The sequence below is a fragment of the Falco punctatus genome, assembly GCF_963210335.1.
Source record: "Falco punctatus genome assembly, chromosome: 7".
In the NCBI taxonomy this organism is placed as follows: Eukaryota; Metazoa; Chordata; class Aves; order Falconiformes; family Falconidae; genus Falco; species Falco punctatus.
In genome coordinates, this window is record NC_137587.1 from 59,731,231 (window position 1) to 59,747,174 (window position 15,944).

Consider the following 15,944-nt stretch of genomic DNA (forward strand, 5'->3'; position numbering starts at 1 on the left):
TCTTTTCCAGCTGGAGTGCTGCTTTTTGGGGGTCAGCCTTTAGGGTTTAAAATAAACTGTAACAATAGGTTGTTACTTCTCCCAGAGTAAATTATAACAAGATTTCCCTCTGGTTTGGATCTGTTTAACTTTATTTTCTGTAATTTACACAAGGCACAGTGATAACTTATAGCCCACCTCTGCCTAGCAGGAGGCTTATGATTTCCTTGGTAAAATGCCATCACTTTTAATTTTAGTTATTCTGTTGTCATCCAGACTTAAACCACAATACGAAGTCTCAACTTCTAGTCCATCCTTTTATTACAACTGTCTTTCTAGACTTTTGTGTAATATTTTGGTTGATAATGAATAAGAGAATAAATGCAGCTGTGTTTTGGAACCCACAAATGATGAATATGCCAAAAGTAGCTTGTGGAAGATGAATAGTTCTGCTGCTGTGGTCTGCCATGGCTGCTGTCCTGAATTTACATAGAGGGGGAACATTCAAAAGCTGCTTTTTTATTATTATTAGCAAAATAAAAAATGACTGCCCTTAAAGTGAGGCCAAGAAAAATTTAGTTCTGACCTTTTTAGTTTTGAGTTGTGGAATGTGATGACAGTTGATACCAATAATTATTTTAAACATTCTTCCCTCGAGCCTTCTTAGTTACAGGGGGATTCGCAGAGAAGATCCAGAAAGGTTTTTGCATCCTTTTTATTAATCATAAGTTAAAGGAATAGACACCTCAGCTGCCTTTCCCTGTCATGGCTTAGGACAAAACTAAAATGCTTTCAAAAGCTGATATATTTTTTCAGCAACCTGAACTAAAAAGTCATCACTAGTTTGTGTAGTCGCAGTGGCTGCATGTGAAATGCAGTGTCTCTCAAAGGTTCTTGCTCATTGCGTTTGAGTCATTTTCACAGAAACGTCCCCATCATGCCTTTAGTGATAAAGAATTACATGTTTTTCACAGCTGCCTCTCTGAAAATGGGTGGGTAATTTTGTCCAACACATTACACTCAAGTCTGATAAAACCTGGCAGTGCAACTCTGCTTAGAGCAGGCAAGGGTGGTGCTTCAGGGGAGGGGTAGGGTGCCAGCACCATGGAAGTTCTGACCCAGTAAGCAGCCAACATTTTAGATGCTTCTGCAAGCTTTTATCCAGGCCCCTTGGCGCAGTAGGGTTGGATTGGAAATATCACAAAAGCAGTCCTTTTTTCAGGATTTAGGCATTTCCTGTCTTAACTGAAAGCAAGAACTGCAGGCTTGAGGAAAATAATAATGAAAAAAATAATACTGAGACACACCATGTTTTCCAAGTCTTTAGAAAGTTGCAGAAGGCTGTGTTGATTTAAGTTTTCAGTTCAGATTTGATTTGGTTGGCCTGGGCTGTTCTGTCCGAGTTATATCATCAGTAGTTTAGGTCACCACTTCACTTTGCAGGTCATCCTACACTTGCTTTTTTAGTGTGTGCCAGGGGAATGCACATTTCCATTAGTGTTAGACTGGTAATGCCACAGCATGGACATCCTCTCCGCTGCATCTGTAGTGTGTACATCATTTAAACTTGTGCAGATGACTACAGGAGCATTTGATTTCTACATTGAACTGGGAAGAATGACTGTACAAAAAGGCCAATTGTGGAAAGTTGTGCCTGCTTAGATTTGCATTTTTCCATTCTTTTCCTTTTTTTAATCAGGAGTCTCATCTGCAAACTTAGTTAGAGATCTCAGAAAATTTTCAGAGTTGCCACCATCCTATCCATTCCATTATAAATTCCTGATGATCTGCAAGGCATCATAATACAATTGCTCTGATGCTTCTTAATCCTGACCTGAGATGACTCTGAAGTGTCTCCATCAAAAGCAGAGTGAATTTGATGATGGGAAGTATTGAATCCAAAGTATTGCCATGTGTGTGCTCTGAATGCCACTGAGTAAAAAATATATCACTTCTGAGGCTGATGGAGTTTGCTTTAATGATCTCTCACAGGCTTTGTTTGTGCATATGTTAAATAAAAAATAAAAATAAAAAAATAATCTGTCTGAACTCAAAATTCAGATACAATGCCAACCTCTGGAGTTCTCTCACTGTCCAATCAGTTCCTTGCTCAAATTTTGTATTAGCAGTCTCCATTGGCTGCTGTTGAAGGCACTTAAAGTGTGACTATAACATGATCATGCTTTGAAAAGTTCTAGAATTTAGGATTTTAATAGCTAAATAGTCGAGTGACTAGTGTAGCAAATTCCATGTTAGAATAAAATAATTTGGGTGTTGTTTTTTTTTATCTTGCACTTCCCTGAAAAATACCAGACACTAATCAACAAGAAAACATCAATTATAATATAGGCTTGGTATAAGTCAAAGAAAAAATGCTTAGAATTTTCTGAATTTCTTTATAAATCAATTGGTTGATTGAATGAAAGGATTGCTGTGGTTCAGAATTTCCTTTCATTTATACAGGACTTCAAAAGAATGCATCATACGTTATTTTTGGAATGTTTTAATGCACTCAGCTAACAGTACACAAAACTAACACTGATGGCTGGTATGCTGCTGTCATGCTTTTAGCAAAAAAGTTACTTGCTTTCAGACTGTAAACTGTTAGGTGTGGTCACAACACCAACCAACTCTTTTCAACTATATATGTCCACCAGTTTTATTTTTCTAATTAGGTACATAACCTCAAATGAACTTACACTTATTTTTTTACACAAAAGGAGAAGAAAGCCATAATTTTTTTAATCCTATGCACAATGACCTTGATTGAATAAAGCACTTAAGCACAAGTTTAATTCTGAGCACATTATAGTCCTGTTGACTTCAAAGGACAGCTGATATGCTATAAGTTAGGCACATGCTTAAGCATTTTGTTGGGTGAGGGTGATTTTGCCATGGCCACCCTATGTAGTTTGCATGGCTGTCTTTGAAAAGACTCTGAGATCTGATGGTTCAGGAATAAGCTGATTTATCTATTGGGTAAGAGAACCCTTCCTGTGCAGCTTTTTCCCGTAGGTGTTCAGTTAGAATTTGTTATCAAGAGCACCTGGACATTGACCCCTACCAGCTGTGCCGTTGGACTTGGTGGACTGTTAGGTTGCACCAGTAGGGCATTTACTCAGATTTTATCACTGTAGGACACAGCTATCCACCATTTTGATAATATTCTTCCAATAAAAATCAATACTCTGCCCTTTCCTGAGTCTGTCAGGGACCAGCAAGCTCTAACTAACACTCTGAGGCTCTGTTCAAGGAAACTTTGAAGCAACAGGCATTGACATCTTTATCTTCATAGCAGAGTTGTGAAGATACTTCATTAACATCTCTTTAAAGAATAACCAGTTGCCTTGTAACCTTTATTGGAAATGGGAATAGTCTTTTCCACAGCAGACAGTCCGTCTTGAGGTCTGTCCCAAGCACAGCTTGGGTGACTACCCCAAGGACTGTTAGAGTATCCTTATGGGTTACCCACTCATCTGTTCTCCTTTCTTCTGTTTGATTCTTCCTCTGTATATACTGGCAAGGAGTTGTTGGCTCAAGATGATAAACTGTCCACAGAATCAGCCACATTTTGTTGACATTTTTCTGTGCTTACTGTGTATGCAGAGTGTAAACACTGATTTTTGTCTTACATGACTGTTCTTATTTTCTGAAGGACAGCTTTCCTGCAGTGAAGAGAAAGATAATTCTTAATTAAAGATAAGGAGAAAATCTTTGAATCCTAATTTGACTTTTTCCTTCCAAATACATTTTTAGCATTGGTCAAATATATCCTTCTGTATCTTCCATTTGTGTTTTGACCATCAGCTACATTTGGACATATAATAAAGAGCAAGTGCAACCTTTTGAAAAAACGTCCTATGAAACTCTGTATTTGATTTCTTATAAATTGTACCCCAGAGTCACTTGGGATGACTTTATTAATGAAATTCAGCCCCTTGGGTCTAATGCCATTTTGAAAATTACTATCAGATATTGATGTGACCCTCAAAGTCAAATAATATTATAGATTAAAACCTCCTTTTATTCAGTAAATTCATGATCTGTAAAATAAGATCTTACTATAGTTCATCAGGAGCATAAATGCTTTCTAATAAAAATGAGGGATTTGTGACTGAGCCAGTTAGACCTCTTTATTGAAGATGAGAGGCTTCTTACAAGATTAAATCTGAGCAGCAGCCTGCGGTGGTATGCACTGGAGATAGCTAGATTTAAAAAGTGTTTTTATGCTGTCTGGTTGCTGATTATTGGTATGACAGAAGTTGATGGCCTTTCTCAGATTTAAGCAGACTGCAAATATACTTTTGGCATATGCCTAAGTCCGTGTACCTGGGGAGCTATTTTGTATTGTAGAGATGTGTCTTCATGGAGTTTCTCCTTATTTTCCACTGAAGGAGTTTGAGGAAAGATTTAGGGAATGTCCTTTCCCCCCCAGTAAAAAAGATACAGCCTTCCCTGTTCTTTTGATTCTTTCTCCTCTTTTGCTACATCTTTTTTTTTGTGAATTCTGAGGAATGGTCTGGGGTGGGAGGCAAGTGAAAGACTTAAGATACTTGATGATGCATTCCATTTGAGCATCAAATAGTATTATGTATTGTCTGCTGTGTGTATAAACATACATTTATGTATTTTAGCTATGTTTTAGCTCTGCACACACATACATAAATATATGGAACAAAATGACAGTGTTTCTACTGCCCTGTGATTATTTGCAGGTTTATTCCTGAACCCTGGTCTCCATGCAGTGCCACGTGTGGCAATGGTGTACAGGTGCGAGACGTGAAGTGCCGAATTCTTCTGGCATTTACTCAGACTGAGGTTGAACTGCCTGAAGAGGAATGTGAAGATGTGAAGCCACCAACAGAACGCATCTGTCACCAGGCATCCTGTGACAGTGATCCTGTCCCCTACACACCAGAATTTTCACATGCTGAAGATGGCAGCGTGACTTACGACTGGGAATACATTGGGTTTACTCCTTGTTCAGCTACGTGTCTCAGAGGTACCTTTATTTATGTATTTATTTATCCCAAGTAGCAGGAATTTGGCATTGCTTGATGTTGTTCGTTCTTCTCTTCATGTTGCCCTATGCAGCTATGTTGATCTGTATGAATAACCCAGAAATCAGTTAAAACTTGAAGCTGCATGTTTTTCTAGAGTATTTGAAACTACTTGGTTTCATTTATGCCCTGTGTTCAAACGTTGACTTTATCTGGTTAAGGTGCAAGAAGTTATTGATACAGCAAGTTGCTTTAGTCTTGCTGCGGGAGTCTCAGCTGTCAGGTAGTTGGTGGTATCAGTATGTTTAATGCATCGGTGACGGGCATGTTTAGATGACCTTTCTTTCTAGGAACTGAAAGTGTATAGTTTCAAAGTTAAAATTCCCATGTTAGCTATTTTGTATATTCCCAAATGCTGTCATTTTCTGCAGTACAGTAGGGATACAAAGCTGTAATTAGGGAGGCTTCGTTTCAGTCTGACCGGTGTGAACATCAAACGGGAGTTCATTTAGGTCTTGGTACAGTACATGACTCTATAGGAACTCTGTGCCATACATCTGTCTGCAAGTAGTTAGGCACATTCCTTTTTGGATGTAATCGAATCTCCCTGTTGTCCTAAGTACATGCTACCAGACAAGGTTGCTGGTGTTGCTGCTACATGCTGTACGCTGGGACCAAACACAAGTGAGTTATGAAGTGTTAAGTGGAAGCAGGGGAATTGTGAACACACCTATATATGACAGGACTGATGACATCAGTGGGAAGTGAAGACAGTTGTACCCATAGAAGAAATAAAAAATGTAGAAAAGGGGAGAACAGAAACAACTGGAAGCAGAGAGCCAGTCTAGAGCTCACAGAAAGCAGCCTCCTTTGTACTATTCACCAGTTCAAACCTGGAAGACAGAAGCTGGGAGGGATGCCCCAGAATGCTGTCAGCAGGATGGTAAGTGGCTGATTAGTGCCTCCTTTATCATTTACTACTGCTATTTACTGATGGGGTTGATCTATAGGAACAGCAGCACGTATGGTCACAAAAGTTGATGCATCCCATTCCCTCAGCTACCTTCAGTGGGCATTTTGACTGGCAAAGTAGAAGAGGCTGTAGTCCGAGTATATCTGTATAAATGTGTGATGGTAATGACAGCTATTGTGACTAAGTGTCTGTCTTCATTTTGAGGCAGTTGTCTTTAGAAATAATAATTGTACCCTAAAGGAGGAATGAAGTTTTCATTACTACTAAATTGGTAGTTCTCTGTTTCATATCTCAACTGATTTTTGTAATGTGCAATCATTTCGTTGCCATCTTAAGTCCACTTTACTACTGCTATTTAGCCAGTATCTTCACCAAAGGTGTTCTGAAACTCCAAAGTTTTTGAACTTTGAGGGCATCAATAGACATTTAGGCTGAAATAATCTGTAGTCTTTGCCTGCTATTGCACATGTGCCTGTTTGCGTTGCCTGCACCTCCACATGTGAGTTTGTCCATGCAAAAATGTTCATGTAAGAAGTTGTACTTGGAGTGCAAGCTGACAGAAATTTGAGGAGCCTGTACTGAAGACAGTAGTTTTGTTTGCCAGTGCAAAGGAACTTTGGAATGACTGATGAGGAGAATCCCATGATCAGTTTAATTGTAGTCCTAAGGGAGCCGAGTGTGAATTCTGTTGCTGACTTCTGACCTTTCATGAATTTGTGAGATGTCTGACGCAGAATTGTCCTAGAGGTGTTCATAGTAATCTGACCATTTGTCTGATATGCAGTAGAAATTATCCATTTGAAGAAGTTTCAAAGAAATTATCTGCTTTCTCTTGAGACTTCTGTGGTATCACTGGTACCATGTCTAGACATTTTTCTTATGTGATGCTCCTGGGAAATATGGGAAGTTGTCAGGATATTTTATCAAGGAACAGCTTCAGAAGTCCCTGTGCTGTTATGTTAGTTAGGTAGCAGTGATTTTTTCCTTCTATCAGTTCTGGTCTTCTTGCTGCCTTGGCAAAGGCTTTCAAACAGACCAAAAATTACCTGCCGATAAATAGTTTAAAGGGAACCAGACATGTCTTCTGTTTCCAACTTATTGCAATGTACTAACTAATGATCTCACTGTCTACTATTTTTCCATTGTGTAGTTCAAAGAGGCTGATCCATTTCGGCTAAGTTTTATGTTCAAATCTCATTTCAATTAGATGAACTCTCTCATTACAAGAAATGAATGTTGTCTGAGTTTGGAATATCCCAGTGTAATGTAAATTATATTAGGTGCTTTTTCTCTAGTATGTATGTATCTAGCAGTGGCTATTAAAATAAATTCCTGTGGATTTCTGTATCCTCAGAACTCCCTACCCCCATTTCTTAGTGCTTGACTCTCCGAACAAGGGAAAAGCCTGCAGGGTCTAAACAGGGTGGAAGCTTTACAGCCACTGTGTGAGCAAAGACTGAATCTGTTTCAGTGCTTGTCACTAGCAGCTTTTTTTAAAATCCTTGTACGACTAGACTTTTAATTCGAATTCTCCTCTGATCCCTCTCCAAAGCAGATGAAAAAGGCAGATGGCAACGTTGTTTTCTGAGGTATTAGAATTACAGAGATAAAGTGATCTGCAAGGCAGTATCAAACATCTTTACTTTCCAGTTCGTCATATTCCTTGGTCATTTTGTGTGCTTTCTGCAGCAAATCTGTGTGGCTTGTCACCTAGTATATTGAGTGCCATAAAACTTGCTGCTTTTGAGGGCTGGTACAGTCTGTTATGCCTCTTAGCATAACTGATACTTCTTTCATCAGTCTTTCCACGAGTGCAAATAGGAGTTGTCCAGGCCAGTCTGTCATGGTGCAGATGTCACATTTAACGTCCATAGGAAACTCTGTAAGCATCCTGAAAGCTAAAGATCTGTTTTGTCTTCAGTGCCTGAAGAAATCCCAAGCTGAAAATAAACCAACAGTGTACGTGGGTATCTCAGGATTTGCCTTTATTTTCCCAAAATGTGCGGGTTTGGTTTGGTTTTTTTTTTCACCCAATCTGAAGAACTTTGGCCCTGATGTGAGAGGCCCCAACACCAGTATAAGCTGAATTTTCATAATGTTGTCAGTGAGACGTATTAGTCATTATCAGAATAAAGAGTACGCCTAAGGAGAAGAAATGTTTTTCTTGTAATCTGTAGTGTTTCTTCAGTGTTGTCAATCATTTAACTACTCTACAATATTTTAAAGGGATGTTTTCAATTTAAAAAAATAACTGAACGTTTTCTGGTTCCCTCTTTAAAAATACCTTTAATTGCAAGAGGCAGATTTTGGTAGTTCTATATAATTATTATTACTATTTATATTCCATATGCTTCAAAATTTATGATTCTGATCCTCTAAAGTCATTACATTGGCTTAAAAGTAATGAGATTAAACAATAAATACATATGCACTTCCTTTTGTTTCCTCTATAGTCTGTGACTTCGGAAGCTTTAGGGTACAGTCAAGTTGTGTCTTCAGGCTTTTGCCCGAACCGTAATGGCTAAAAGTTTACCATTTTATTTATAAGAAACCTGAGATTCTTAGAAAATTAATGGATTCTAGCCAAATTTAAGGGCTCTTAAGAAAAACAATGAGTGTTCTGAGACTCTCGTATAAAGTTGAGAGCATTTGCAATGGTGTGTTGTAGGTAACTGATAACTGGTTACTCCTATCACTAGTTTCTTTAACTGCAGACACTGTTTACTCTTTCTCAGAATTAGTATAAATAACATTGCTAGTTTCAGTAGATTTATAGAGAGGCTCAAGCATATGTAGGGCTTGGCATTTCTTCTGAGTTTTTTTCAGCTGATAGTACGTATTTTAAAGTAATCCCCAAACTGAGACTCTCTCATAGAAATAAATGACTGTCCTTCCTCTTCCAGGTATAGGGAATAGCTCAATCCACTTACCATTTGCACAGCAACTTTCCACCCCCATTTTCATTGTACTCTAAAAAAGGCAGAAACAAAATCTGGGCTTTTTTCAAGCATTCTGATCTTTTAACACATGCTTCATGCACTGTGTATTTCACGGCACAGAAAAGCTTGTAAAAGAATGTAAATGTATGTGGTTTGAATGCTGGGTTAAAATAGAAAATATTCTATTTCACTGAATAGTAGGATAATTACTACAATAGTGCATCAGATTACTGTAAAAATACTTAATGCTCCCTGCTGCATACATAATGTTTTAGTTAAATTATCTACTATGTTTATATTATAAGCCAAGAAAGTCATACACATAAAACTTTGCTTGTTTGAATAATAGATTTTTCCGTTTTCCAACTGACATAAAATAAGTTTATCAGTGATTGAAGTTCCCAACTAATGGAAAATTATAGTTTGAGGTGAGAAATCTGATTAGTTGTCAAGACATTTTGACAGCTAAATTCAAGCAAATGCTGCATCAGTTAACTGTAGTTATTTATTGAGTAGAGTTCCTGAACTGAGAACCACGGAAAAGGGAGGAAGGGAGTGGTATGTTTTTAATAGCTCTTTAATAATCCGTTTTATGCTTATGGCATCAAAACAGGTTGCTATTTTTCTTTCAATAAGGACCCTGTCGCAAAGAATCACTACTGCAGTTTGTGCCCTGTAGTTAAGTCAAATGAAAGATGCAGCACATATTGACATTTTCTGCTCATAACACAATCATAGCTAGCTGGTCATGCTGCAAGGCAGGAGTGGTTTAATGACTCTAGGTGGCAAGTTGCAGTCAAAACCCATCACCTGGTATAACATTGTTCATTTGGCTGGCCTATTTAGTTTTTGTAACACTGAGATAAAAAGTTTCCATGGGATTATTGCCAGTTTAGATGGTCTGAAAGGAATCTCATTTCATTCCCTTCCTTTGTGTGAGATATTAAGATATTACTTATCACAACCTGTTCCAGAGTAGCATCACCTCTGAGTGTGGTTTTCCCACAGGAACACGGTGAGGTCAGCAAAACTGAAGGTTGGTAGCACAGAGTAGATTGATAGCAGATAGCACAGATAGACCTGAAATAGAAATAGATACCTGCTTGATTGCTTGTCTAGTAATGTCATTCTGTTGCTGCCAGAACACAATTTCTAAACCTTTATTTCTCTCTTGTAGACAGTCAGATGTGCGTCTCCTATGTAAGGGGACAGGGAAGCTGCTCCTGTTAAACAAACACGTGGGGATCAATCGGACAGAAAATGTTTGATTCCCTTGTTTGTCATTCTGCAGTGAAATAGTAGAGCTCTAGAAAAAATGTTTATTTGTTGGCTTGTCATCGTTGGGCATTTTCATGTCTGCATTATAGTAATGTTATTTGTTGTGAAAGGTTTATCCTCAGCCTTGCTAGTAAAATACTTTTTACTCAATGTGTGTGTTCTATGTTAATGTAGTTATCAATACTTTGATAGAAGAGAACTGAATAGGTTGTCAATCATATATAAGGTCAGGTCTTCTGTTCTATAAAAATTCATCACTTTGTAGTTATAGTCAAAATATTTATATAACAAGGTCTTTCTGAACTGAAAATTAGTCCCAGAGGGGATCTAGAGGTGTACCACAGAGCCTGAAAGAAATTGGAATCTATGTTACTGTGAAAATCACCGCTGGCCCACTCCTGCTGAACTGTCTGAAATAGCTGGACTGGTTCAAGTGTTGCAAAGAGGGATTGTCGCCTGGGCTGGCTGTTACACTGGACTACATCAGAATTGTTTATAGGTGGAAGGAACAGTTTTGACTTATGAAAAGAATGACAGTGCTCATGGGTGTGTTTTAAAGGAGAGAAAATGGACCATTGACATGGAGACAGAACTCTCAGTGTAGTATATTCCTTGACCCCACTGAAATCAGAACGTCTAAAGTCCAACAGTGCCAAGAAACCAGTCGTCGTGCACAGTTGACAGAAGCAAGAATAGTTGTAGTAGACTTTGTGTAACAATAGTGGGAATGTTTTTAGGTAATGTCATAGGTGATACCATAAAGCAGTTAGTGAAGGTTTCTAGCTAAAAATGCAACTCCCTCTGAAACCGTGAAAGTTGGTTGTAAGAAAAGCAGTATAACCTGCTGCTGAAAGCAAGTTTGTATCCCTACAAAATTACTGGAGATAAGTGAAAAATAGGAAGGAAATGGATTTAAATACTTCAAACTGTGACTCTTCAAAAGCAGTTTTTACATGGAAGCAACCAAATAGGTGTTTTATTATTTCAGTGCTTTTTTTTTCCCCCCCCCCTACAAGATTATGATCATTAGCATTGCTTATATAGAACATCCCAGATGCACGGGATTCCCCAAGTACATCACAAACCATCTTGTCTTTCATGTGCATGTGAGTGAGCTTTGAAATTGAGTAAGGGTTTCATACTAAAAAATATGATATATAAGATTGGATAATTACATAGGTTTAAAATAAAAGTGGTTCACGACATGTGTATTCACCAAGCTGACTTGTTCTAAAGCAAACTTATATTACGTTTCATTTTGACTCATAGAAATTTGAGTATTAGTAATCTTTCATGCTTCAGTAATAAGATCTAGGTAGCAAGAGCTGCAGATCAGAAGGGTGCCAAGAATGGTCACGAGTGAGGAAAGCTCTAGGCTGGGTCAGATTTGCTGTCTTCAGCAAAACTGTTGCAGCTCTTAGTCTCTATGAGTAAGGTTCTATGTTTAGTCAGCCATTCTCCTGACTGTAGTTTTGCAAGTGTTCTGCATTTTTTTGTCACATTTTTTGCAGATCTTTAGCTTCTTAAAGTCAAGGTAAATGAGAAGGAATCACTTTTACTCTGATTTTGGCAACGAAACCAGTAGTTGGTTTGGGGACCATTACAGAACCAGGCTGATGTAGCATTTGATTGTGAACAGACAGAAAAGCCTATTTTGTGTTGGTTTTCAGAGAGGCAGAATGTCAAATCAAGCTTTTTAACTATCACAGAAATAAAGTGCTAGATATAATTCACAAATATCTTTTGCGCATTAAATACATGAACTGTGTTCCTTTTGACTTGAGATGTTACTTTAAAGACTGGTGTCAAATTCAGCATTCAGAGCTTTTTTACTGAGTTAATACACGCAGCCTTGAATAATTACAAGAGCAAAGTTTGCAGCAATCTCTTCATCTTCAGTGTTTCATGACTGTCTTTTCCTTTTTAATTCAGGAACACAAGAAGCCATTGCAATGTGTCTGCATGTAGAGACAAAACAAGCTGTCAATGAAACCCTCTGTGACAATTCCAAGAAACCACCACCAATGACTCGTACTTGCAATATGAAGCTTTGCCCTCCGAGGTACACTGGAATAATGAAATTGTCTTGTGGCAAAGAAATGGTTAATAGGACTTAAATAAACATTGGCTTTCTCAAAAAAGGGCTCGGATTGCAGGACTGTGGTCTTGCTTTGGGATGAAATTTCACTGCTTCTGTCTTTAACAGGGTTTGGGGGTTGGGTTTTTTTGGGTTTTTTTGGTCTTGTTCACTCCTTTTCCACTCTTCACATCTCACTAATAAAATAGGGAACATTTTCTGAAATAAATCTCTTCCATGTAGATATTTGCCAGAGTTGGAAAAACAGCCTTAACTCTTTTAGTGGTACAAGGAAAATTTTAAGGTAATTTCACAAAAAAACCCCCAAGAGAATATTTACTTTCTGTTGTTACTGAATGAAAAAAAGTTACATAAAGATTTCAAATTATTTTATTTTCGTGCTTCTTTAGTAGCTCCACATAGTTCTTTTGGCTTCTTATGTTTGGAGATTCTGGGAAAAGAAAGATCCCAGCCCAAATGCAAGAAGGCCTAGCTGATTTGGTCGCTTAAAAGTGCCATATGTGAAATTTTGACAAGCGCTGTCTTATTCACCCACTTTTGATCTCTGACATCCCTGATCCTTTGCATATTGTTTCTATGTGTTTGCAGAAACCTCCTCTCACAAAACGTAGGGAAGAAGTTAACAGGAACAGGATGTTTTATAGAAAACATGCACACTTTTAAAGGATGTTTTGTAAATGTAAGAAAGGTCTATTTACATATTTACATTTACAAACGTAAACGTCAGCAGGTTGCCAACAGGCTGTTTTGTTATGAGGAGCATTCTGAAAGCAAATGCTGGAGTTGAATTTGTCTGGAAATGACTTTGTTTCTTTATTGTTAATACCTTCTGCATTTCATTGTTACCTCTAAGTTCAGAATCATAGTTTATAATTTTGCATCACAGCCAAACTCAAGGGATGTTTTAGCCATCAATCAATATAATTTATAATAATCAGTTATTTTTTGCTAGAGCCTGTTTGGATGTGATTGCTCCTTCCCCAGGCTGAGGTGAGTTGCTAAACCATGAGCTTTTGGCTTTGTTGGAATAGGTGGCAAAGTGGCCCCTGGAGACGCTGCTCGGCTACGTGCGGGGTTGGGATACAGACAAGAGACGTGTACTGCCAGCAGCCTGGAGGATCTGCTGTCTCGGCTGAAGAGTGCAAGGACAAAAAGCCTCATTCTTTACAAGCTTGTAACCAGATTGATTGTCCCCCTGTGTGGCATGTTGAGGAATGGCAACAGGTATGGCTGGGTTACAGAAAGAGTTTAAATGTGTTCCTCTGGCTAGGTACTGGAAGTTCTGGAATAACATGGAAGGTAGCTCCTAAAACTTGGTATGTAGGTGTTTCAACTGATTTCATTAGAATGAACTCACCCAAGGTCAAAAATACTGCTTTTGACTGCTGTGCCAATGGTTAGTTACCAGATGAGGTGGAAAGTCCTTCTTAAGATTTCAGAAGGCTGGATACCAGTTACTCCAGACATCACCTCTCTCCCTATGCTCTGCAAACACAGTAACCTGCATTTGGAGACACTGCTTCATTATCAGTTTTTTCTGTGTCATTGAAAATGTTTCCAAAACTCTCACCAGGTATATTAACTGATGAGGGATATGGGCAGATCCATGTGTAAGAGGCATGTGTTTCGTTAAGATTTCTGCTACTGAATTGCAGTCAGGTGGTGTGAATTTTAACTTAAGTTCTCGTAATTTCTAACATGTTAAACATTTTAACAGAATTTTCTACACACTGCTTACTTTTTACGTGAAAGTAGATATCATTTTTCAAGATAGCATAACTGGGGGGGACTTAAAATGTTTGTGCACAATAACAGTATGATGGGTGAGAGCAGGTGTACATGCTATGTGCTTTTCTTCTCCTTAGTGTTCACGTACTTGTGGAGGAGGGATTCAGACCCGCAAAGTGTACTGTAAGCAGCTGTTGACGGATGGAAGTTTCCTGAAACACTCTGATGACACCTGTCAAGAACCTAAATTGCCAACTAGTAAACCATGTGCAAAAGTTGATTGTCCTCCTCAGCTGGTCTTTGGAGAATGGTCCAAGGTGAGCAGCCCTCAACAACAGTGAACCGAAACCTTCTGTTGTAGCATGAGCTCTAAAGATTTTTGCTTGGGTAAATAAACTGTAGCAATAAATTCACAGGATAGCTGAAGGTTTCACAAGGCATTTACCTGGACTAAACTGTGCATACAGTTGCTGTGCCTTCTTGCCCACAATCAGACTGATTGCAGCCCCCTTCCTGAGTTGTATTTCAATTGCTGAAGGACAGGCTGTAATACATTGCATGCATCCTACCAGACATATTTAGTTATCAATTAATTGATACTACAGTTTCCAAAATAAAATCTTTGCGTTATTCTGGAATATGTCCTCTTCCTTTCCCATTTAATGCAAGCTTGCTACCGCTCCCTGTTCAAAAAGATTTATAAAAGTTAATTGCAGCTTCTAAATTCAAGGTTCATGCAATACAAACTAGATGAGAGGGTTGAGATACTTGACACAGACTGTTTAGAATGTGCCAAATTTTTTCTCGTAGTTACCAGATCTCATTGCTTTGTTCTGCCCATGCTTGGACATAATGAAATACTGTCATGTTATTTTAATTGTTCCTGAGTTGCTTGCTGGAACAAATTATCTCTTATGTTCTTATTTTTCTGGAAAAGTGGAGAGAGTTTAATGTCTGGGTAACACAATTATTCATATGAGGTAGAGCATGTGCACTCTCTCTCAGAAGGAAAAAAACCCAACCTAGCTTAAAATTAACATGTGTGGCGTGGGACACCAAGTTTAGCTTGACTGCATCCTTCCTTTCACAGTGCTCAGTAAGCTGTGGTGTTGGAATCCAGAGAAGAAAACTTGCCTGCCAAAACCTAACAGCAAAGGGCCAATATGTCACATTAAATGGATCAATGTGTAGTGGTCTGTCTCCTTCAATGCTTATAAGGTCTTGTCAGATGAATGCCTGCAACAGTAAGTATGTTACTTTGCGTATTTTTTTGATAATTTGGAATGATCTATTTATAAAGACAAATCTGTATACGTGTTAAGCTACTCATCTCCCTATACTTTCACAACATCACTAATCTGGCATAAACTGAGTGTCATAATTACTAGACCAGTAATAACAGGATTCATTTTAATTTTTTTCTGCCAGTCAAAAATAAAGGTTATGGTCTCCAGAAGCAGTTTTGAATACACTGTAATGGTCCATACCTCTCACCCTCACACTTACCTACATTTGATCTGAATTTTCCTTTGTCCTTTACACTATTCCAATCGAAAAACAAAACCCAAACCCAAACCATCAATTGACTATAAACTACAAAGGACATCAGAAAAGATACTAATCCAGTTCTGGCTTGTCTTCTCACTGTACATTTGTATTACACTGGACATTTTGCTTAGCATGGTGGAATTCAAAACCTGAAGCTCTGTGCCAGTGATAACTTTAGGTATAATTTCTATCTTTCCTTGTAGAAATGAGAATCCCGATCTCATGAGCTTTGCAGGAAGTGATGACAGTGCAGACACTCTTCAAAAAAATCCAGTATTTTCTTCCTGTCTATAAAAAAAACTTTTCAGAAAGATTATCTATAGGAATTATACAATTCAGGCACAATCAGGTTTTGATACTGATGGTAGTTGCACTAATTACATATGTATAACACTGACGGA

The 15,944-nt window shown here is 38.2% G+C and overlaps 1 protein-coding gene across 4 annotated transcripts in view; it reads left to right on the forward strand.

The window, feature by feature from the left end:
* ADAMTSL3 (ADAMTS like 3) overlaps positions 1-15,944 on the forward strand; it is a 195,280-nt gene that overhangs the window by 138,909 nt on the left and 40,427 nt on the right. For all 4 annotated transcript variants that reach the window (XM_080396390.1, XM_080396392.1, XM_080396391.1 and 1 more), the window contains exons 16-20: positions 4,695-4,981; positions 12,102-12,231; positions 13,299-13,491; positions 14,133-14,312; positions 15,086-15,239. In XM_080396390.1, the coding sequence (XP_080252516.1) occupies positions 4,695-4,981; positions 12,102-12,231; positions 13,299-13,491; positions 14,133-14,312; positions 15,086-15,239 (944 nt within the window). The remainder of the gene's footprint in view (positions 1-4,694; positions 4,982-12,101; positions 12,232-13,298; positions 13,492-14,132; positions 14,313-15,085; positions 15,240-15,944) is intronic.